The sequence below is a fragment of the Canis lupus genome, chromosome 22, assembly GCF_048164855.1.
Source record: "Canis lupus baileyi chromosome 22, mCanLup2.hap1, whole genome shotgun sequence".
NCBI classification, from domain to species: domain Eukaryota; kingdom Metazoa; phylum Chordata; class Mammalia; order Carnivora; family Canidae; genus Canis; species Canis lupus.
The window spans coordinates 34393368-34417918 of NC_132859.1; the positions used below are offsets into that span (position 1 = coordinate 34393368).

Genomic DNA, 24551 nt, shown 5'->3' on the forward strand with positions numbered 1-24551 from the left:
CATGTGTTTAGAAGACTCATCCATCAACTTCTGGCCCTTTACATAATTGGGGCATTATCACCAGAGGGGTCATTGCATCTTGCCGTTGCTGAGGAGTTCCCGAAAGACTCAGGAATCCTCTGATCATGGCGACAGTAGGAGAGGCACTCTGCCTTGGGAGGTCAGGATCTATCTGGAAGGGAGCCTGCGGTTACGCACGGGTCCCCTGGCAACCAGTCAGCTGGTAAAGCGTGCTCAGAGTTTGGGCCTCAAAGCACAGAAGATGGAGCTCTGGCTTTACAGCTGTTATTTTTGTAAATGGTGGGTGCTCTCTACACGACCCAACCGAGTTCCCCCACTGGGTGCCCTGGTACAGCTCTCCAGGGCCACCTTCCCACCTGACCTCATCTGTCCCTATCTGGCTTGGCGTGGATGCTCAGTGGCGGCAGCTCACAGAGTGCCCCTCGCACATTGCAGGTAACCTCTTGGGGGGCTGTGTTGCCTCACATGAGTTTCCCAGGTGATTTTCCAGGGGGCTGTGAGTGGATGGTGGACGGAGAAGCAGAATGCTGGCAAGCGTGGACACAAGTCCTCCAGACATACCTGGGGATGGGACTATGGGTAATTGTGTGTGTGCACGCGCGTGCGTGTGTGCGGGTCCTCCCTCTGCCATTCTGTATATCCCACTGAAATCTTGGCTTGACTACTTTCAAACATGGTGATCTTGGGCCTCAAGCTTTGAGAGTACAGAAGTGGAATTTTAATGCCTACCTCATCCAGTTCACTGTGGAATTTAGGGAACTAGAACTCTGTGTTGCTTATGGTGATGGCTGGCCCTTGCTAAGCAACCTATAAGGTGTATCACTGCTGTGTTAAGTGGTCCAAGCTGCCATGTTGGCTTCTGCCTCCAGTCAGAGCAGCTCCTAGTGTTCAGTGACTTGTGGCCTCCCTCAGGGGTCGGGGTTTTGTTATTCTGGTTTTAAGGTATGATTCATATAGCGTAACATTCCTCATTTTTAAGTGTTCGGTTCAGTGGTTTGTAGTATGTTCAGAAGGTTGGACAGCCATTACTGCTGCCTAATTCCAGAACATTTTCATCTCCCTAGAAAGAAACCCCATGCCGGTCAGCAGTCACTCCCTATCATCCACACACCCCAGCCCTTGGCAACCAGTGATCTGTCTTGTGTCTATGAATTTGCTTTCTCTGAACATCTCACAGATGGAATCATATGATAAGTGGCCTGTGGCGACCGGCTTCTTGCACGGAGCATGATGTTTATGGGGCTCATCCATGTTGTAATATGTGTCAGTCCTTCCTTTATGGCCAATACTGTTCCACTGTGTGGCACTGCCACATTTGGGTGTCCATCAGTTGATGGGCATGTGGGTTGTTTCCACTTTGGGGCTATTCTGAGTCATGCCACTGTGAACATTTGTGCGCAAGTTCTGCATGAACATCTATTTTCTGTTCTCTTGGGTGGACCCGGGCTTAGGACTGCTGGGTCATATGGTAAGTCTGTGTTTACCTTTCCAAGGGACTGCCAGACTGCTTCCCTCAGGGCTCTGTTTTAGAAGGACCCCGACTGCTTCGAGATGATTCTTGTGTTAACTAACAAAAAGGGTCACGAACAGGAGCCAGGGAAGGAGAGGGCTGCTAACATACACCGAGAGCCCGTACTGTTCTCACCAAGGCTTCTGGCCACCGCCTCCCCTCCTGGGCCCGGGCTCTGCCCTCCTGGAGAGCCCCCGGGGCATCCCTGCCGCCAAGCACTACCCTCCTCCTCTCCCGTCGTCCTCTCCTGCTGACTATATTCTTTGCTTTCTCACTGCTTTAAACCACATGCTGCCCTCACCCGGCGTCCCGCACCTGCTAGGAGTGGTCTGGGCACTTGGCCAGGCTGCACTGGAAAGGAATACACTTGAGGCCGAGTAACTTCGCGCTGTCTTTACCCACTCACCTTCGATCTGGAAATGTTCTGAGCCAAAGAACAGTGTTGTTTCAGAGTCCTGGGGGAAGAGAATCAACTGGAGAGGTATTGTTTTCTTCTCCAACGGGTCCACTCCCTTAGGAATAAGTGAGTCCAAGTGAAGAAAGAATTTGGCAACTGTGTAAACATTCTTTGGTCTATCTGATGCTCAGTTTGTTCATCTGTAAAATGAGTTTACAACTGCCTACCCGATAAGGGGATTAAGGGAGATACTGTGGACACAGTTCCCAGTACAGCGCTTAAGACATTCAAGAAATGTGCGTATTCTCCTGGACTGCCTTCCCTCCTAGCCAGGAGTCCGGGACTTATACAGACACTGGGATTGTTCGGTACCATTCATTCCCTCCCTCCCCATTCCCAGCTGTTTCCTTTCACCTTACTGCCCTCCCCAGGCCTGCCTTTTACCTTGCCCTCAGCTCCTGCCCCGTGCGGGGCCTTGGGATCCTCGCGGTGTAGACCCAGGGAACTGCTAGTTCTCAGATCACCCTGGGTGCTCTCAGGGAGGCCATGCAGGCCAAATCCTCTTAGGGCAGATCGGATTATGACCTGGGTCATTTTGCAACACAGATTCTCAGGTCATGGTGGTGGCATACACGGCCAGGTGGTGTCCAGCCTGCCAACCCCTGGGTCCCCAGGGAATGTGGACTGCCCGGAGGGGATTGGTGTGGTCTAGTTTTACCTGTTGGACTCTGGGTTTCAGTTTCCCTCCCCAGGAGATCTTCACCAGAGGCCAGAGCTTTGCATTACACTCAGTTTGAAGTCATCTGAGAGCTCTGCACTGTGAGGGGAGGCATGGGCTTCCACAGCCCCAGGGTCTCGGTCCGGACTCTCCCTGGCAGTAGCCGCAGCTGGGAAGGTGCCGAGGCAAATACACACACCCGCCAAGGGGCTGGCGGACCAGATGAGATGTGGAGTCGAGCAGCTACAGATGAATAAGCGAATATTGAATGGACAAATAGCTTTTCAGGCCAAAAGCTCCTAATGCATAGATTATTATCTTAAAATAACTTTTTATAACAACAAATAATTTTTCATTTGTATATTATATATAATGTATATAATAAGTAATCTGTATAAATAATAATATAAGACTACATGATTAGTACCAAAAGTCTAGGAAGCAGAAAAAGCATGAAGGAACAAAAATTATCATCCCATCACCTTTAAGATGAATCTCTTCAAAAGTGTTAGTTAATTCAGAAAACTAAATAACAACAATAACAACAAAAACCAGAAGGGTTAGCCAGGAATCTTAATTAATGATGCAACAAAGGTTTTGTTCAGCGACATGTCTCCCAGGCCCAAGTGGTTCCCTTGTAATGCCTCGTGAGCCCCTCTGGAACCAGGGAGCCCCTCTGGAACCAGGGAGAACATGCTTGGAAAAATCGTCTGTTCGAGGACCATTCCACTCAAACAGAGGCTCTCAGCCTTCTGGGTGAGCCTAACCTTTCTTGAAGAATGGGTTGGCAGGTATACACACAGAAGGACAAACTGCCCTCTCTGCTGGGGTCCTCTGGCCACCAAACCTCTCTTCTTGGGAGATGTGTTTATGGCAACTTTTCCCACTGTTCCTGTTCCAAGTGTCAAGTGAGTCCAGGCAGCATCAGGAAATGGAAACTTCCAGCTCAGGCAGCGCAGGCCCGGCCATTAGTGACCACTGACTTGCCTTCTCTCTCATTTCCAGCTGTCAGGAATGATAGGAACAAGAAGAAGAAGGAGCCTTCGAAGCAGGAATGCACGGAAAGCTATGAAATGACAGCTGAGCTGGACGATCTCACGGAGAAGATCCGCAAAGCCCACCAGGAAACCTTCCCCTCACTCTGCCAGCTGGGCAAATACACCACGGTAAGAAACGCTGCCACCCCAGGCTGCAGGCCCTTGCGTTCATGCCCCCTCCCTTCTTCCCTGTCCCCTGGCCTCAGACCCGGAGGGGACATCCACCCAGACGTGGCCCAGGACATCTGAGTGGGGCTACATGGTGGCCACCTCCCTCCATGTGGCCATCTGTGGACAGTCAGATGGGTGTTGCCTCCGATCGAGTCATGCATGCGTGCATTCACTCAAGAACCACAGACTGAGCATGAGCGCTCATTATGTGCCAGGCCGCGTGCAGGGTGCCAGTGACAGGGGTGAATAAGATAAGGTTTCTGCTCGCAGGGACGTGCAGTCTGGCAAAGGAGACACGTGAAGCCAATAAGGTGTTATAGGAGTCATGACAGACATCTGTACGGAGCCCAGTGGGGACCTAGAGGGGACACGAGGCAGTGTTTTAAAAATACCCATCCAGCTGTAAGGTCCAACCTGGCCCCAGGTCCGGCTGGAGAGAGGATGTCAAGCCCTTGAGCCAGGGCTGGAAAAAGCACAGATGTGACTCCTCCCTGGGGAGGTGGAGGTCCCGCTGTGCTTCCCAGAGCTCCATTAGAAATAGCTCTCACTGCAGGTCGAAATAAAGAAGCTAGGCGGGAGAGGATGTGGGATCAAGGGCAGGTGGCATATGATGACTGGTCTGAAATATGTCGCTGGAGACGCATAAGGTACTTCAGTCTTTTATACTGGTTTTTGCGGGTATTATGTTTGCTGACATCAATTCGCAGTGTGTGGCACGTGGTAGGCAGTCAATAAGATTTTGTTGAATGAATGAATGAATGAATGAATGAATGAATATAACTAGAATGCTATTCTGGCCTCCCTAAGTAGCTTATGTTGCTTGCTTAAAAGGCTGATAAACGTACTTTTAAAATAATCCAAAATGGGCAGCCCCGGTGGCCCAGCGGTTGAGCGCCACCTTCAGCTCAGGGTGTGATCCTGGGGTCCTGGGATGAGTCCCACATCGGGCTCCCTGCAGGGAGCCTGCTTCTCCCTCTGCCTGTGTCTGTCTCTCTCTCTCTCTCTCTCTCTCTCTCTCTCCCCCCCCCCCCGCCCCGTGTGTGTGTGTGTGTGTGTGTGTGTGTGTGTGTGTGTGTGTCTGTCATGAATAAATAAATAAAATCTTTAAAAAAAAATAATCCAAGTTATCGTATTTGCTGGCTTGGTGACTGGCGTACTAGAAAAAGAACAGGAGGAAAGCTCCTGACGATCCAGAATTGAAGTGTTGGTGCTGAAAGGAGGACAGTGAGCGCCGGGCTGGGAAGCTGCTCCGAGGGAGCCCGCGTCTTGCATTCGGGTGTTGTCGCCACAGCTCTTTCTGTACAATGGGAATGGTAAGCAGGAGCGGGCCCAGGGGGTTTGCTGCGCAGATTTGTACTAGAACCTGCTGGGGCGGCATCCCAGCTAAGCCCAAGGCTGCTGGTGGGTAGCCCGGGAGTTAGATGGCGCCAAGCCGAAGACCAGCTCAGAAAGCAGAAGACCGTCCTAGAGCAGCGCTCTCCAGACCTCCGTGTGCTCACTTCTGAAGCATCTGGCAATCATATTGAGATGCGGGTTCTGACTCCGCAGGTTTGGCGGTGCTGGGGGGCCGGGGTGGGAGGGGGAGCATTTCTAACAAGCTTCTAGGTGACCTGCTGCGGCTGGGCTGCAGACCACACTCTATTTTTTTTTTTTTTTAATTTTTATTTATTTATGATAGTCACACAGAGAGAGAGAGAGAGAGAGAGGCAGAGACATAGGCAGAAGGAGAAGCAGGCTCCATGCACCGGGAGCCCGACGTGGGATTCGATCCCGGGTCTCCAGGATCGCGCCCTGGGCCAAAGGCAGGCGCCAAACCGCTGCGCCACCCAGGGATCCCTGCAGACCACACTCTAAACAGCAGACGCCGTGAAGCGTACTTAGTAGCCGGACCCAGGATGACCTGCTGGGCCCAGCCAGGCCCTTGGTGTCAAGGAGAAGGAGAGACATGGGTGTGCTTCACCCACCAGTGTGGAAAGCTGGTGACCTACCCTCCCAGGCTACGAAAAAGGCTTGATTCAGTGGATAGGCCCCCCCTGAGCTTGGGGAGCATATCCTAGCCCAGAGAGACACAGAGCAGGCAAGGCTGGACGCCATAAGGGAGCTTTGTTTTAACCCAGGAGGTAAAGCAGGCCCATGAGCCAAGAGGTGGTGGAGGTAATGCTTTTTATCAAGAGCAAGAGCACTAGAAGCTTAAATCCTGCTTAGCTAACACCAGTCAGCCGAGTGACTGTGTGCAAGTTATTAACTTCTCTCAGCCTCATTTTTCCCATCTGTTGAATGGGGAGGATATAAAACGGTCAGAAAAATTCAACAATTCATGAGAAGCTTCTGTGATGGGAAATACCTATACAACAGAGATGTGGCAAGAGCACCATCTACCCCACATCCACCCACTGGATATGAACTGATAGTCCGGGGAGCTAGTCCCATGCTGGGTGCATCTGATGCCACAGAGAAGTAAGATGATTAACCAGTGCCGAGGAGCATATCATTTATTCCTTTTAGAAATATTAACGATTGCCGACTGCTGCAGGCACTGTTTTGGGCTAAGGATCAAACTGGATGCACCCTGACCTAGGAAAATCAGGAAGTCAACTGAGGATGGGCTCAGGGGGACGGACAGAAGGAGGCGAGCGGATTAGTGGGACTGTGTTGGGAGTGAGTGGGAAGTAAGAAATAGCTTTGCAAGTGTGCCTGGGAGGCTCAGTCGGTTTAAGTGTCTGACTTGATTTCGGCTCATGTCACGACATCAAGGCCATGAGATCGAGCCCCACATCAGGCTCTCTGCTCAGTGGAGGTGGGTGGGGGTCTGGTTGAAATCCTCTGTCTCCCACTGCCCCTCATCCTGTGCTCACTCTCTCTAAAATAAGTGAATAAATAAATCAGAAAGAACGAAAGAAAGCCTTGCAGAGTCTTGAACACTGACTGAGGAATTTGTACTTTAGTCTGTAAATAATGGAGAGAAAGAGGAAGTCTTCTCAGGAGTCTTTGTTATCGTTATCAGCATTATTATTACAGCTAGTAGTTACTGAGCATTTACTCTGTACCAGGGACCCTGCTAAGTACTGTGAATATTCATTCTTTGCCTCCTTATGGGACGTTATAAAGCAGGTGTTGTTGCTTCCATGTTACAGATGAGTAAGCTGGTGTGTGGAAAGGCCAAATAATGTGCCCCGTGTCTCATAGCAAATACTTGGGACTTGAACGTGAACTGCCTGAGTCCAGGGACGGCCCTTGTAGCCACACCATACACTGGAGACATCAAGGGGGAGGTTGACGAAGCAGGATGGAAGCAGGAGCCTTTGGGCATCTAGTTAGGAGGGAGTGGCTGTTATCCAGGAATAAATCAAACTGTTAGCTCCCGAAAAGAGTAAAAGAGACAAAGCAGGGAGGACTTCCTGGAAGTGGAAATTTCGGAGCCAGATCAGATGAGACACATTTTATGACAATCCTTAGGATCATTTGCTATGGTCTCAGGGGTCTCCTCCTCTCTTCCCCAGACGGGGCTTTCTTAGTGTGGCCTAGACAGTCCACCAGGCCCCGACTCACCTGGTAACTGGATGGTGTCTGCTGTACTCCAGGGGAGGGCTGGGCAAACACAAGGCATAGCATCGCCTCTGCCCAGAATGTACGCCCTGCTGTGACCCAGCTTCCTACAGGGCCTGAGACCAAATGGTCTTTCAGGCTGGACCTCCCCCTGTTCCCTCCCACCCCAAAAGGCAGCTAGGGATTCTGGCCAGGCTCACCAGGGTCTCTACTACCCTCCCTCCCCCAGGACTCCCTTTCCTTTTGGGTTCCCATTATACCACAGGTCTGATTCCACATGTCTCCAGGCTGTGGGGCTACCTGCCCAGCCTTCCCGGAGAATGCAGCAGGGGCTGGCAGGGCCCTGTCCCGAGGCTCACACTGCAAGTCCCAGGGACCTGCGGGAGGGCTCTCGAGGGCTGCTAGAGCCGCTTGGCTCACATGTGGGGCACTGACACTCCTGGGGGATCCCCCACCCAAGAACAAAAAGAAGCTGATGGGTGAATGCCCCAGCTCCCTTGCCCCTAGGAAAGATACCTCTTAGGTTCTCTAAACCATTTCTTAGGGGTCCCCAGCAAGATGAGCCCAGGTGCCCACAGGGATGGTCTTTACTGGCTGCCTCCCCTCCCCAGCCCTCCTCTGGTGCTTCCTGGGACTCATTCCCAGAAAGCTGCTTGCATTCAAATCCTAGTCTCAAGGTCTGCTTTTGGCCCAAGGTGGCAGGGGGTGGGGTGGGGGGTAGTTCCTGAGGGCCTCCAGGCCCCTTCCCACCCACCCCTCTTTGGGTGAGACACCATCCATCCCCAGTTGGGGTCCACCATCCTAAGCACTTTGTGGGGATTTCTGCCCCTAGTTTTTTAGATTGATTTATTTTAGAGAGAGCGAGCCAGCACATGTGAGTGGGGGAGGGGCAGGCTGAGAGACCCTCCAGCAGGCTCCCTGCTGAGCACAGAGCCCAACGTGGGGCTCGATCTCACCACCCATGGGATCATGACCTGAGCCAAAACCAAGAGTTGGACACTTAACCGACTGAGCCACCCAGGTGCCCCTTTCTGCACCTGTTTTCATCCATCAAGGAAAATGGAAATACAGCCTCCCTTCTCCAGAGGGTGATCCTTAACTACAGGACAGCCAACCTCCTTCCAGAAGCACGCTGCCCGTTTGTGGGATCCCATCTGCTCTGATAACAGTCTCTCATCCGGCTTTTCTCTTTATTTCTACTCTGTATACAGATGTAGCTCAGTTTTTATTGTAAGCAACTTCAAATCCTTTCTGGAAGTAGGTGGGGATATAAATAAATAACAGCAGCCATAACACATTCTCGGCAAGCTCTTAGTTCTGAGTTGAGCTTTTTTTTTTTTTTTTTTTTTTTTTAAGAGCTTTTTTTAGACAGGCAGTTGCTTCCACTGCAAGGAAACTTCCTGCCATCCTCACTAGCCTGGCCTCCCTGTCAGATGCCTTTAGAATAAGTGGGCAGAGAGGAATTAAAAAGGCAGCTAGCCACCCACCTATAGACCTTTGAAAAAGTACTTCCCTTTTCTTTTCTCATTACAGTAGATTTGGGACACATAGCCCAGCCCCAGGGGGCATAGAAGTGGGTGATGAGGCAGGAATATATACTCCTCTGCCCTCCACTCCCAGGCCTGGGCAGGGTGCTCACCTCCAAACTTCAGAGCTAGTCTCTTTGGGAAGGTTCCTAACCAGTGATCACCTCTCCACAAACGAGGAGAGTTGGAGGGGGATTCCACGGAGCGAGTGGAAAGCAAGCCAGTGGCTATTTATAGATGAGTCTCCAAAATAGAATGAAGAAGCAAACCAAAGGAAGCAGCATCCCAGTTCTGAGGATATTTACTCTGCTTCCAGAGGTCACATTCCAGCAACAATGTAGTTTGCGTTTTTGGACTTTGTAGACCTAGGGTTAAATCTGGCCTGTGCTACCTAAGATCGCATGACCTCGGACTCATCCTAGGAACCTCGGCCCCGTCCTCTGTGTAATGGGATTTGCATGACACCCACCTCGTGGGTTCCTGGAAAGGTTAAGTGAAACAACTGTGTCAGCCTCTTGTGTAGTTTCTGGCGGAGGGATGTGCAAAACGGGCCAGTCTCCTCTCGATCGTGTTAGGAACACTGTGTCACACACACAGGTTCTTGGAAGGGAAAGTGGTAGGTGGGCAAGCGAGGCAGTCTCCAGGCAGCGTGAACCCAGCCTGGGCTGTCCGCTCCCGCATCCCGCTGCTCGGCACGCCGTGTGGGGGCTGTTCGTCTCCTTGCAGAGCTTGATGGCACATAAGCTGCCCTCCAAGGGGCTCGTGGAGTTGAGCTATGGAGATTTAAGGAGCCCTTCATCTACTCAGAAAAATGACCACCAACAAAATCATTAAACCTCCAAAAGACTTTCCAGGAAACAACTGCTTTAGAAAAGGAAGGATATTGTGAGTAGTTCTGGCCACGGTGCACTTGGCTTTCATTCTAGCAAACTAACACTGGGATCAACCAGAGAATCAGAACCTGACACTCAGAAGGTCACCCTCCCAGGAGAGACGCACCTGGTTGGGGGGAAGATGAACGGGGTGTCATGAGTTCTAGTCTCCACTCGACCGGCCTCCCTGTTGGCTGACCTTGAACCAGTTCTTATCTTTTGTGAGCCTGTTTCCTGTCAGTAAACATACCTGCCCTGCCTGTATCACGTCGACTATTCTTTCATTTTCCAGCACGCATAGACTGTGTCCCTGCTGTATTCGTCTGCTAAGGCCGCCGTAACAAAGTACCACAGACTGGGTGGCTTCAGTCAACAGCAATTTATTGCTCTCCAGTCCGGAAGCCGGAAGCCCAATACCAAGATGTCAGGGCCATGCTCGCTCCGTTGGCTCTAGGGAACAATCCTTCCTTGCCTCTTCTAGCTTCTGCTCTTGGGGGCCATTCTTGGCACTACTCGGCTTGGAGAAGTGTCATTCCAATCCTGTGTCTTCACATGGCTTCTCCCGCCTGAGTGTTTTCATGCCATCTTCTCTCCATTCGCTTCTGTCTCTCTCCAAATGTCCCCTTATAGGAGCACCGGTCATACGAGAATGAGCCCTGCCTAATGACCTCATTTTCAGTTGATAACTTGTGTTAAGGACCCCATTTCTGGGTAAGGTCACACTCTGAAGTTACTAGGGATTAGGACTTCAACGTGTCTTCTGTGGCGACGGTGGCAGGAGAGGTACACAGCTCAACCCTAGCACCCACGGAGTGCAAAGTCGGAGGGCGCAGACACCTACCCTCCCGGGCTTGCAGCTCTTCTCTGAGGCCTGGCTGAAAAGCAAATGTTGTCACATGTTTGTGAGCTTTTAGAAGCCTCTGGCAGTATACATCACGCGTCTTGTCTTTGGCTTTTAGTGAAAAGTGCCCTCTGGGTACTGTGCTACATTCCCTGGATCTTACTGGGCGGTGGAAAAAGGAAAAGACGTTTTCAGTCAAGGGAATAGCATGAGCGTGGCCAGGAGTTTGGCAGAGGAGGGGCTGGATGCAGAGCCTGAGGAGATAGGTGAGGGCTGGCAGGCGGGGCCTTTGTGAGCTGGGGTAAGGTTTGTGTGTGAACATGGGCCAAGTGAGGTTTCCAGACGGAAGAAGCAGGGCCAAGGGGGTGAGCCTGTGCTCTGTGCCCGGCCACAGGCTTTGGCAGGTCAGCAGGGCAGAGCTTTCGTTCATCCTTAGACGTGCCCCTGGGACTCCAGAAGCCATCCGTGGACTTTCAGAGCAGCTGAGACCACCCCAAAATCTAGCACCTCCTGGACATCCTCTGGAACACTGATCTGTACCTTCCAGCCGATCTATTCCAAAGGTTATACCCCTGCACTCCACCAAGGTCCCTGAATCTCTGGGATCGCCAGCAATGAATAGGCTGCGGCCGTCCCTTTTAGTCTCATGTGTGGGTCTCAGAATCTTAGGTTGATGGGGGTACAGGAGCACCCCTAAAACATTACCTTCAGGGATATCGTGTTTGCTTCTAGCCAGACTTCCCAGAAACTCTTGGGGAGGTCCTCCGAGACCCTTGTTGCCTCTCCCTTCCCGTTGCCCATGGCCCGTTGCTCAGAGCCCTCTCCCTCTCTGCCCATGGGCTGCTCCATGCCTGTCTGTCCACCCGTAATGCAGGATGGCTGCCAACCTGCCTGTCCCCACCTGTTGGAAGCAGGTCTTAAGGGAAATGTTAAAAGTGTGCCGGGGGCCCCGACACTGCCCTCCTCCCGCTGATGAACGTACCCCAGCTGGCACATTCCTGAGGCCGTGTTGTCACAGTGCCTAGATACGTGTTTGTTGACCACAGAGGGATGCGGCCTGGCACATAACGTTCTCTTCATGATGACCCTGGGGATCTTTCAGCCACCTTCTGGAAGCATCCAGCATTCCAACCAGGAGGGAGATCACAAATGCAATAGCAGGTTCTAGAAGGCAGAAAGTTCAGGCCACAGGCCACGAAGCAGAACCCGAGCTGGACCGAGGAGCAGGAGGGTGGGTGGCACAGTATGGGGGTCAGGAGCATGGACTGTGCGGCCGCACTGCCCTGTGCGAATCCCGTGCCCTCCATCTAACGGCTGGGCGTCTTGCCCAAGTGACTTCACGTCTCTGGGCCTCAGCCTCCACCCCAGCCGGATGGGCCGGGAACAGCCTTCCCGAAGGAGGGTGCTGTGAGGATTAGAGGGAGCTGGTTGTGAAGCCCTCCGGAGGGGGCCTGGCCCCAGGGCTTGTGGCATGGGACACGTGTGCCACGGGGACACGGAAGGCGGATGACAGGAACAGTCTGCGGTGCGACTGGAAGGGGCGTCGGCCTGTCCGGGCGGCCGAGGGCAGATCAGGCCCAGGGAAGGAGGCACCGGGCAGGTGCGCCCAGCACCCCCTGGGCAGCGTAGCTCCTTGCTGGGGGGAGCTGCGTTTCCCCCTTAGCTGAGCAGGAGCAACAGGCAGCCCGGCTCGACCACCGTGGTGTCCAGGGGGGCCCGCGCAGCCCTGTGGGAAGGCAGAGTGGGGTGCCCACCTGGAGGGGGGCTCCCACCCCCTAGGAGGAGCAGGGGATGGGAGGAGAGCCAGGGTTTGAGGGGGGCCCGCTGCTCCCCACAGGCTGTGCTCCTCCCCAGCCCGGGCCTCCCCCGCCGCCCTGGCCTCCCACTCCTCCACCAGTTCCAGAAGGGCCTCCCCAACCCCACCCTTCCCTCCCTGCTCCCCGAACCGCCTTCCTTGCCACCCCAAACAAGCAGGGCTCTCCATTTGCTGCCGCCGGCAGATAATATATAAGCCATTTTAAACCTCATGCCTATGAATCGAGCGCCCGGTATAATAAAACACCGGGTTATTTTGTGTTTTATTAACTGCCTCTTCCCTTCGGTTTGCATAATAGTGAGTTAGATTTACATGCCATTAAGACGGCTGTGCATTATTTTTAATAGAAGGTGCGACAGGCTTCTCTCCCGCAGCCCGGGGTGTGATGAAGTAACCTCATAGGATGCTGATGAAGGTTTTGTTCACACTCGCTGGGTCGGGCCAATGTCTTTTTTTCCAGATGGATACTCCATTGTCAAATGATTTCCCGCCGTAAGCTCGCCTCTGTGTGCCTCTCTTCCGTGTCATCTTCCTACAAACTGGATAAACTGCCTATTAAATTTAATTACAGCCCGAATGGCCGCACATCTTGATCCTCTGTTCCCCTGGGTGTACTGTATGCCACCAAGGTCCTTGAGGAAGGAATAAAATAAATCTGGACGAAGAGTGCCTCGCTCCTGCAGAGGGTGCTGCAGGAGGCGACGGTGGCACCCAACTTTTGAAGGCCTTCCGGGGCACCCCTTAGGCCCACTTTCCTTTTTGGCTCTCCTCCCCGGCATTTAAAATGAAAGCTAAGTTTTATTGGCTCTGGGCTGATCTTCACTGGGGTGAGGAACTAAGGATGGGTATTTGGGACGCACAGTTCCCTTCACTGAACTGTTGACATTTGTCAGAGGCCTAAACGCCAGGCCCGTGAGCCTTGTCTTTCACTGGATGGTTCCACTTTGCTTCCACAGGCAGCAGAGGCTCCTGAGCAGGCCTAGACCGCAGCGTGGGGAGCCTCATCCTCAGGATGTAGTTGTCCTGAGACGTCTGGGACAAGCCAAGACTTGGGGGAACATCGTTCCTCATTGGTTCGTTTAACGAATGTCTATTGGGCCCCTGCTTGCTATGTACCAGGCACTGTTCTAGACCTTGAGGATGCAGCAGGGGGAAATGAGACAAGAAGGCCCGTGTTAGTAAGGCCTTATAGTGCGGTAGGCGGTAAGTGCCGTGGACACCGAGCAGGATGGGGAGCAGCTGCAGTGCCAGCAGAAGGATCCTGTAGATCTCGACAGAGTGGGCTGGTGCGGGCTCAAGAGAGATGACATTTGATCAAAGACTTGAAGGAATGAGGGCGTGCACCACGTAGGTAGTGAGGGGAACAGGAATCCAGGTGGACGGAACAGCCAGTGCAAAGACCCAGAGGCGGTGCGTGCCCACTTGTTCGGGGACAGCAAGAGACCCATGAGGCTTGGGGGCGGGAGTGAGCTAGGAGGGAGTGGGAAGGTAGGGAGTCAGATCTGGGGTTGGATCCGGGAGGGCCTTGCAGGCCAGTGAGAGGACTGTGGCTTTTGGTCTGTTTTTTGTTTGTTTGTTTATTTTTTCAAAAAAGTCATGGTGTGGATCAGGTGTGGCTGGATCCAGCGTTTCAGTACCTTCAGGACAGACTCACTCTTCCTCTCTCTCCATCACTCACCACAGCTTTCCTCTGAGTTGGCTTCATTCTTAAGAGGCCTTCTCCACCTGGTAGCCCCTGAAAACCCCTGGCCACCCACACTGACAGCTTTGCTTCCCTTTATTCTAACTCGAGCCCCAGAAGTGAGCCTCATGGGCCTGCTGTCGGTCACCCACTCCTCTCGGAGCCAATGCCTGTAGCCAGGAAGAGGGCCTGTTGTGATTAGCGAGACCACGGTCAAGTGCCCTCCGATACTTGAGGGGGTCCCAGAGCCCTGCCCAAACCCCGAGGGCTCGGAGGGAGGGAGGAGCAAGGGGATGACAAAAAGGCAAGCAATACAAGGTAGTCATTTGACTGCGTTCACACCAGAGATTCTGCTCTGGAGATTGGATAAAGAAAAGAAAAAAAAAGAAAAACCCCACAAAAGGCACTTTCCTGGGTATGTTTTAGTGTAACCGCAGCTGAAAGCCGAGACCGTCAGTACGTTCTGGCAACTACCGAGTGGTACCCTATTTCCTGTGTGTACTGTGCGCATCCTCTTTATGGACTAACTGAAGAGAGCGAGGCTGAGGAGTGTGATGGGCGGCGGAGTGCGGACCCGGATGGGGACCTTGCTGGCCGTGCTACCTCTGCTCGTGGAGAAGACGGTCACAGCTGTGGTCTGGGCCCTCGGGCGGCGCGGTGGGCAAGAACGGGTGCCGAGGAAAGGGTTGCAATACTGGCCAACCCCCGGAACACACCAGGCCCCCTCTGTGCCCTGGGGTCCCACTTAATCTTCCTGGCAGCCTTTGAGGGCAGGTGGCCTGTCGCCCACTTTACAAAAGGGGAGAATGAGGCGCTGCTTACTGGAGGGCACACCTGTCACCTGGCGGCCGGGCAGACGTGGGAGCCACTTCCAGCCCCTCGGGGGCAAGTTAGCTCCATGTCTCAGGATGGAGCTCAGAACAGCCAGCGCCTTCTTTGCCGAGTGGGCTTGGGTGAGGTCCCGAGCGGGGCCCTGGACGGGGCCTGTCGTGGCAAGTCCCAGGGAGCAGCAGGTGCCTGGCCCGCCCGGCTGTCAGCTCATCGGGGCTGGAAGCGTGTGTGTGTGTGTGCGCGCTCAGCCCCTGGCTGCACACGTGCGTGCGTGTGTGCGAGTGGGTCAGGAAAGTTCGTGGAGCGAGGGAGGGATGAGAGAGGCAGGCCAAGAAGTGAATGAATGAAGGAATATGCAGATGGATGGAGGAACCCGGCCAGTAGGTGGACAGAAATCTGAGGTCACCGCGGTGCCAGAGGAAGGGTTCCCCCTGATTTATTCTGTGGCTTCCAGAAGCTCCTGCAGGAAGCTGGGCGTGGGGTCCAAGATTAAAGGCACCGAGGGGAGAGAAGGCCGGGCCCTCCCCAGGGGAGCAGCTGTGTCACCCTCCCACCCCGAGTGGGACCGTGTCATCGTGCTGCGCGGGGCCCCGAGGTCGCCCAGCGCTGGGACCAGGGGCGCCCGGAGAAGCTTGCCTGTGGCCCTCACAGCACTGAGGTCGCCTAGAGAGTCCATGTTCTGTTGTTGTCATTTTGTTTGAATTCACTCTGGCTCTGGCTTGTCTTTTATCTTTATGGTGAACGACTGCAAATGCGGCGTGGAGCAGAGAGAGTAGAGAAGCCGACGCCCCCGGCGATCACTCCCCGCCCACCTTGTTGCACCCTCCCGCCGGCGCACTCTCTCCCCATCATCTGTTACGTGGAAGTAAATTACAGACGTGCTATTTGGCCTGGAAATATGTTTAATGTTCTCAATGGTGGGAACTTCCCACCAAAAGCAATGTCAACAAAAGCAGTGTTTTCATCGCAGAAAATTAGCATCTCAGACACCTTAATATCTCACATTCCCACTTTTCTCACACGTGTCAGTTTCTGTGGTTTATTTGAATGAGAATTCGCATAAGATCTACACGTTGTAATTGTAAGACTCCTCAGTTTTTCTTTTCTTTTTTCTTTTTTTTTTTTTTTAGTTCCCTCCCGGGCCTCTGTCCCTACCTTGGCCCTGGACGCCCCCGATCTGCTCTCTCTCCCTCCAGCTTTGCTGTTTTCAGAATGTCCTGTACGTGGAGTCGTTCTGTGTGCAGGTGTCTGGCATCCCTTGGCGTGGTCATGGTGCGTCTGAGGCTCACCCACGTTGCGGCCCACGTTGGCCGTCCCTTTGCTGTTACTCTTGGCCGGCATTCCATCGCGTGGGGTGCCACGGATGTATCCATACTGGTTAATGAGCATTTAGGTGGAGTTGCTTTTAGTCTGTAGGTTTCTCTTCCATCTCGCGTTACCCTCTTGCAGTGTATTTGTTGAAGACCCTGATTTGCTGTTTCGATGGAAGCTCCAGCATTCTGCATGGTGACAGGTTCCTCCCCCGTGGTGTAGCTTGCCACGTTCCTCTGACTCCCGGATTTCCAGCAGTTCCATCTAGAGCTCCGCTCTCATTCTGCTTTGACTGTTTTGTAGATGATGGTTGTGATTCCATGACATCACCCGTTTTTAAGATTTTAGCAGCCACTGTTGGTCAGGGCCTGGAGCCACTAATTCATCGGTGTTCCAAAATGGTGACTCCTTACTGCATCGTTCCTTCGCTCACTAGCTGGGATAATCGCATAAAGAGAAACTCCCTTTATCTGTTACTTGATGTTCCAGTGGTTCAGGGATAGGATGTTGAGCATTTTTAAAAGAATCCAAGCTAAACACTCAGCCACCCCAACAGGAAGCTCCCTGGTCAAGACTTAACTATTAGCACATCAGGAGGAAATGCGCCGAGTTCCTGTCTTCTGTCGAGCTTTCCACAAACTACTCCTGACAGTGTTTTCTCTCCCCACTTAGAATTCCAGTGCTGACCATCGAGTCCGACTAGACCTGGGCCTCTGGGACAAATTCAGTGAACTGGCCACCAAGTGCATTATTAAGATTGTGGAGTTTGCTAAACGTCTGCCAGGCTTCACCGGCTTGACCATCGCGGACCAAATCACCCTGCTGAAGGCCGCCTGCCTGGACATTCTGGTAGGTGCCCTGCTGAACTCATAGTCAGAGGTTGGGTGGGGGGAGGAGGTGACTGAGATGCTTTGAAGAACTCCAGAGGCTTTGGTCCACCCAGCCCCTCCTCCTGCCACTTCCATTGCACACTGAGCCCCATCCTCCCTGCCTGAATCTCGGCTCCACCACCAAAGGTTCAGAGACCCCCTGGAAATAAGCAGAACCTCCTACCTTCTCCACCTGGTTGTGGGAGCCTCCCTGCATGACCTCGGGACGGACCCAGGCTGTCTTGGTCACAGGCCTCCTTGCTCCCCTAGAGCCCCTTCCATGGGCCCCCCTTGTAAGTCATTGATTAGGCCGTCAGGCTTCTCCAAGCTACACCGACTGGAGGTGGCACATAGTGCCCTGCTTCTACCCTCTATCGGTGGCCTTGGAAAATCACTTCCTTCCATAGGATTCAGGGTCCCTGTCTGTGCAAAGAGAATGGATCCCTGTTGCCTCTTTTCACTCTGCTGTTCCTACACTGTGGCTCCTAGGGCTCTAGAGGGGTTAAGGATGCTGTCACACCTTGTCCTCTGTGGGTCTACTGGCCGGATGCCTGCCCTCCCTCTCCCCGCTTGGAGCTTCAGGGATGGTGTGATTAATTCTGGCTGGGGGGTTGGTTTCCATGGGTGAGAAACAGCCCCCATTACAGGTGACAGGGATGTATCTTGCCTTGGGGGAGTGGAAGGGGTGTGCTAAGGGCCTCTGGAGGAACTGGGAGGGGACGTTGGCCCCCAGGGAAGTATCAGAAAATAGAGAAAGTAAAATTAGCTTTTGAGGTGCTTTAAAAGCATAGATGTTTCTTTTTATGACATCTTTCCTAGCTTTGGGTATAAACAATTCTGCAAAGCAAATATAGTTACTCACTGTAATTAAACACACACAGGGGATCCCTGGGTGGCTCAGCGGTTTAGCACCACCTTTGGCCCAGTGCATGATCCTGGAGACCAGGGATCGAGTCCCGCGTCGGGCTCCCTGCGTGGAGCCTGCTTCTCCCTCTGCCTGTGTCTCTGCCTCTCTCTCTCTCTCTCTCTCTCTCTGTCTGTCTCTCATGAATAAATAAATAAAATCTTTAAAACACACACACACACAATCCTCAGGAGGAGAAAGGACCCCATATGAGGCAGTTGTGCAGGACACTTGGACGTTTATGTGTCTTTCTGCTCACTGGTTGGATCTTAGGAGGGGTGGTAATGGTTACTCAGTAACCTACAAGTGCCAGGGATCCTGAGAGTGTATATAGTATTTTTTCATCTCATAAAATCAGACGGTCTGGGATGAACCTAGGGACATTCAGAAAAAATGAAAGCTTACAGCAGCTTTCACTTATCACCTACCTGCATCCTATAGCTTCTCTAAACCTCAGCTCATTTGAGCCTCACACAACTCAGTGAGCCTGGCTGGGTATGGAGATTCAGCCCAGTTTACAGACGAGGAGCTAGAGACGGGGTCAGTCACCTGGGTCAGGTGAATGCTGGAATCAAAACCCAAGACCCACATCTTTCGATTCCAAAAGCCATGAGAGGATTAGAAGCATAAACAGGGGACAGTATTAGGTAGGCCCTGGGCAGAGAACTAGCCAGGCCACCAGGGATTAATAGAGGCCACCAAGCAAATCAATAATGTCATTAACAACGAGCTACTGGAAGAATTCACAACAAAGCCCGGGCTTTCTTATCCTTTCCTCACAATTCCTTACGGTATAGTACATCCCCGAGATAGGAGTAGAGACCGGAGTTATCAGCACGTGGTGAGAGGTGCCCCAGAGGCCTGGGGTGGCTGAAGGAGCCGTAGGTGGTACAAGCAGGCCGGTGTCTGCACCAGGCCAGGTGGTGGAATTCTGACTCCCTGCGTCACGCGGCCACCCAGCAGGCCTGGAGCCTTCCCGATGCTTGGGCTCTGACTCTGGTTCTTTGCTTGTTTCTTAGTCCTCCTCTTGTCTGGCTGCCAGGTGGTGTCAGTTTGGGGTTCCTTCAACTTCAGTCCTTTGGGAGAGATGAGAAGGACGCTTTGAGATCCTCCAGGGAAGCTTCTTGTTTCCACCACACCCCATGCTTCATGGTCAAGGTGCTTAGATTCCCTCCTTAACATCCTCCTCCAACCTCCAGCTGTCTTCCCACATCCCACGTTTACAATGAAACCTAAGCACTCCTCTGATTTGCCCGTGGATCCAAGAGTCGGCCCCTAGCCCCTTGGTGGAATTGGGGAGAACAGGAGCCAATTTCTGTGACCCTGGTCAAGTTATTTAACCTCTCCCAGTCTCGGTTTACCTATCTCTATGACAGGAATATAAATGAATAAGGTATTCACCAAAGTAACTCTTTAAATGTGCGTAAATATAGTCATGGGTGTGAGCATGGACCATGTAGTAGATGCGATGCTCGGTCAGTGGTGCTGAAATCAGGAGCACAGCTGTCATGAGCGTGTGGGGACAATTCCAGCCCCTGTGGCAGGACTCAGGAAACTCTTTCAACCACTCCTTCTTGGCTTCCCAGGCTTGAGGGGCTGGGGTTGGGATGCAGTAGACACAGAAGGAAAAACCTCAATTCAGGGCAGGGCAGAGACCTCCAGTCATATGAGACGAAGCAGAAGGCGTACTTATTTGGCCCCAGATAAGAGCTCATTTCCAAGAATTTGTAGCAGAGGCAATTAATCACAAGAGCCTGAGAAATGCACAACTTCAAAGAGCATCTTTCGGATGAGAATGTCAACTGGCTGAGCCATTTAGAAGAATCTTCTTATCGAGGCCATTGATGTATGGATGGAGCGAGACAGAAAGACCAGGACAGACAGACACAGGCTGAAGCTGTTGTCCGCCCCCGGAAAGGAAAGTTGCCGGCGTCCCAAGGGTCGACGGCTCTGGCCTGGCACCGCGCTCACAGCCACCCACGCGTCGTGCTGTGTGTGGCCTGAGTCGGGGCTGCCCGCCGGGCCGGCGCTGCGATGGCACGTCACGGGCGGCGCGGGCCATGGGTTGCTTTATGACACGAGGTGGGAGCCCCTCAGGAAGCAGGCCCGAGGGGAGAGCCTGCCCTGAGTCTGTGCCTCCGGAGGGGTGAGGGGTGTCCGGTCCTGGCGGCTGCCCGGTGGGCACCCTCGGTGTGGAGGCCGCAGCCAGGCCTCCGTCGGGGCTGGGACCTGGCCCTGAGCTTCACCGTGTCCCAGGAGGGTCGAGTCGCCAAAGGGTCCCTCGTAGGCTGGGCCAAATCTCCCAAACCACTGTGTGTAGAAGTTTGCGCCCGTTCCTCACCCCAGAGCGGTGGCGGCCTCGGTTTGTGGTCAGGACAAGAACGGGAGCCCCGGGAGCACCCCCGCCTGTGCTCTGTGCCCCTGTTCTCCTGCCTTCCCTGTCCTGTTTCTCCTCCTCCTCCTGCCTCTCAACTGCCTCTTCTCTGTGGGTGATTAGGGTCACGTCTCTCTCAACTTAAACCTCCTTTAAAACAAACCCTGGGGCCGTCTGACCTTCCCTCCGTGTCCCCTGCACTCCCTGCTCACCCCTCTGCTCTCTCCCTGTTACAAATGTTCCCGGGACCTGCCGTGTGCCGGGCACTGCTCTGGGCGCTGGGAGCTGATCTGCTGCGGCGATGGGTGAGGAGATGCGGGCGGGCAGGATCTTGCGGGCGCCGAGGACCACAGGGGCACGATCCAGCCCAAGAGCGTGACTCAGGTGGGCCTGGGCTGCTCTCTGCAGTGTGGTCGGGGAGGCAGGTGACCTCGGAAGAGGCCTGAGCGAAAGGACACCAAGAGTCCGGCGTGCCCTGGAGGAGGAGGGCCTGGGCCTCAGAGGACGCGCCGAGATGCCCTGGATGGTCCTCCTCGGCCCGAGCCCCGGGGCCGGCGGGAGCCGCGCCACACGCAGGCTTCTCGGTGCCATTGACGTGCCCGCGCGCAGCACGAGGCAAGGAGGCGCCCACGCGGGGCCTGGGGACGCCTCGGCCTTCCAGCGGCCCGGCCCTGCTCCCGGCCCTGCACCGGGCCCTGCACCCGGCCCTGCTCCCGGCCCTGCTCCCGGCCCTGCACCCGGCCCTGCACCCGGCCCTGCACCCGGCCCTGCTCCCGGCCCTGCACCCGGCCCTGCACCCGGCCCTGCTCCCGGCCCTGCACCCGGCCCTGCACCCGGCCCTGCTCCCGGCCCTGCACCCGGCCCTGCTCCCGGCCCTGCACCCGGCCCTGCACCCGGCCCTGCTCCCGGCCCTGCTCCCGGCCCTGCTCCCGGCCCTGCACCCGGCCCTGCTCCCGGCCCTGCACCCGGCCCTGCTCCCGGCCCTGCACCGGCCCCGCGCCCGCCCGCGCTGCCCCTGCCTGTGCGCAGACGTGTCTCCCCGGCGCCCCCGCCCCGCGGCCCAGCTCCCGGCCCTGCCCCGGCCCCTGGTGGCTGCCCTGCCCGTGCGGGCTCTGGAGCAGCGGCCTGGGCCTGCGCTCTGTGGCCCGCGCTGCCGCCTGCCGCTGTGTGGCCTTGGGCAAGCTCCTGTCCCTCCCCACACCGAAGACGGGGGGTGAGAGAAGCTTCCTCTCGGGTTCTGGAGAGCGGGAGATGAGTGGTCCTCAGGGGGCTGGACAGTGTCCGGGACGTTGTCGGCTCCGGTCACCTCACGTTTTATTAGGCCTCTGTACACCCTCCAGGGATTTTGTTCCCGTCTCCGTCTTGCAGATGAGGCAGCCACAGCCCAAGTGGGCGCCAGAGGCCCCTTGTATCTGGGTCCCCCCGTCCACTTTCTTCCCGGCCAACTCCTCATCTCGGCTGAGAGGCCACCTCTGCAGAGCAGCCCTTCCTGACCAGACACCCGGCCCTCGCCGTACGGAGTGAACGCGGGAGCCAACGAGTGAGCTCACGGCCGGAATTCCGGAGCCTGAGCCCCTTCCGAGTGCTGCATCTGGGCGGGTGCGAGCAGGAGGCCCGCGCGGGGCTCACCCGGGGCCGTCCTGGGTTCTGCTGCCCTGAGGAGACGTCCCCACGCCAGCGGCAGCAGCGCCTTGCTCTGGTGACGCAGAAGCGGCCGCCCCGTGTGACTTCAAAACAGGATATGCGGCTCCCGAGGTCCCGGGGACCGTGTGGCTCTGCAGCCGCGGAGGCCGTTCCCACATGAACCTGTCCTTCCCTTCCAGAAGCTCAGTAGTGACAAGACCCAGCCTGAAGAGGAGCAGGCCCCGGCCTCGGAGCCCACAGCCTGAGTTCTGGCTCCAGCATCACCATGGCCACCCGCGCCATCGTGAGGAGGTCCTGTGTCTCTCTGAAACTCAGCTTTCCCACGCCTGGGGCCAGCGATTGCCTGGCTGTCACTGGAAGTCAGCGGGAGGCAGTCAGGGTGGTGGTTAAGGGTGCGGGCTCTGCAGCCAGACTCCCTGGGTTCAAATCCCAGCTCTGCCCTACAGAAGCTCTGTGAACTGGGGAGGTAATGTGTCACCTCTAAGCCTCGGTTACTGCTCAGTGCAATGGGGAGAATAGTGCTCCTCCCTCGTAAGGCTGTTGGGATAATTTTTCAGGTTAACAGCACGTAGTAAGTGCTCTTTAAATTAGCTATCATCACCAGTATCAGGAACGAGTAAGGTCAGACTGTCCCCATGAGCTCTTGGGTACCAAGCACATGGACCCCCCCCACACAGAGGCTGGAGCGTGCTGTCCGGTACAGGAGCCACAGCCACCCGCAGATGTTGAGTGCCCAAAATGTGCCTGGTTTGAAATGCTCTAATTGTAAAATAAATAAAACTTTCAAACGCTTAGTATTTAAACATCTCGGAGATCTCCTTAAAGACCGTTTTTTTAAAAAAATATTTTTATTTATTCATAGAGACAGAGAGAGAGAGAGGCAGAGACACAGGCAGAGGCAGAAGCAGGCCCCATGCAGAGAGCCTGACGTGGGACTCGATCCAGGGTCTCCAGGATCACGCCCTGGGCTGCAGGCGGCGCTAAACCGTTGCACCACCGGGGCTGCCCTCCTTAAAGACCTTTTATATGGATTACATATTGCAACAAAAATATTTTGAATATGTTGCGTTAAATAAAATATATTAGATTTAATTCCCCACATTTCTCTTAACATGTTAAAATGACAGTCCCTAGAGTGCCAGTCTAGGGAGTAGTGGCAGTACAAGGAGGTCCTGCTCCCAGCACGTGTGTTCCCTCCCCAGGGAAGGCAGGCTGGCGGCAGGTGCCACGGGGGACAACGTTTTGTTCCAATGAGCTCAGCATCATAGGTGCTCCGCACCGCCAGGGAGGACAGCCACGTGAAGCTCTGTATGTGTTACTGTTGTTACTGTCACCACTTCAACATTCCCACAAGCGCTGGAGGATAGTCACATCAGATCAGGATCTGCCCACGAAGTTGCCAAATACAATTAGTGCACGGACTGAGATGCGTGAGCAATTTGAGCTTTTCTCCTTTGCTTAGAAACTCTGAAATCCCTGGTTGCTACGAGGTGGGAGAGATTCTGATGAGGGAACCCGCCTCATTAATAATTGAACAGATATTCATTAGCCACCTGCTGTGTGGACTGCATTGCCCTAGATGCTAGAGATACCGCAGGGAGGGAGCGAGGCCGATGAAGAGCAGGCTCCGGCTCCTCTCCTAGAGGAGCAGTGGTCAGCAGGCTCAGAGAGTGACGGCGCCCTGCAGAAAGCAAAGCAGGCCGTGGGCAGCCCGGAATACTACCCAGCCATGAAAAAGTACCATGGCTTCATGCACCCCCGCGCGGAATCTCGGATAGGACACAGAGTACATAAAGGCCAGACACAGGAGAGAATATGCCGTGTGATTGCATTGACCTCAAGTGCAAGAACGGGCAAAACTAATCGGCAGGAATTGAGGTCAAAATAATGGTTATCTGGGGGAGGGGATTGGATCAGGAGGGGTCAAGGGAGCCTGTAGGAGCTGGAAGTCTTGGTGTCTTTTTTTTTTTTTTTTTTTAAAGATCTCAACACTTTATTTTTTTTTATTTATGATAGTCACAGAGAGAGAGAGAGAGGGAGAAGCAGGCTCCATGCACTGGGAGCCTGATGTGGGATTCGATCCTGGGTCTCCAGGATCGCGCCCTGGGCCAAAGGCAAGTGCCAAACCGCTGCGCCACCCAGGGATCCCTGGTGTCTTGATCTGAGTAGTAGTTACACAGGTGTAGGCTTAGGGCAAAATGCAGTCAGCTGTACACCTGAGCCATGTGCACAGCTCAAGGCCAGTACGTTGTGCTCCTAATCTGTGGCTGTATATCAAGTTGCCACGAAACTTAGCAGCGTTCAACAGTAAGTGTTACTATCTTGCAGGGTCCCCGTGCCTTAGGAAGTGACTTAGCCCGGTGCTTGTGGATCAGGGTTGCTGAAAAGTTTGCATGGCCAGGGCTTCATCCTCTGAAGGCTTATCAGGGCCTTAGGAAGTGACTTAGCCCGGTGCTTGTGGATCAGGGTTGCTGAAAAGTTT

The 24551-nt window shown here is 54.3% G+C and overlaps 1 protein-coding gene across 6 annotated transcripts in view; it reads left to right on the forward strand.

Moving 5' to 3' along the window:
• The window catches only part of RARB (retinoic acid receptor beta), a 725134-nt gene that overhangs the window by 691547 nt on the left and 9036 nt on the right, over positions 1-24551 (forward strand). For all 6 annotated transcript variants that reach the window (XM_072793005.1, XM_072793011.1, XM_072793006.1 and 3 more), the window contains 2 exons: positions 3652-3812; positions 16951-17127. In XM_072793005.1, coding sequence (XP_072649106.1) covers positions 3652-3812; positions 16951-17127 — 338 coding nt within the window. The remainder of the gene's footprint in view (positions 1-3651; positions 3813-16950; positions 17128-24551) is intronic.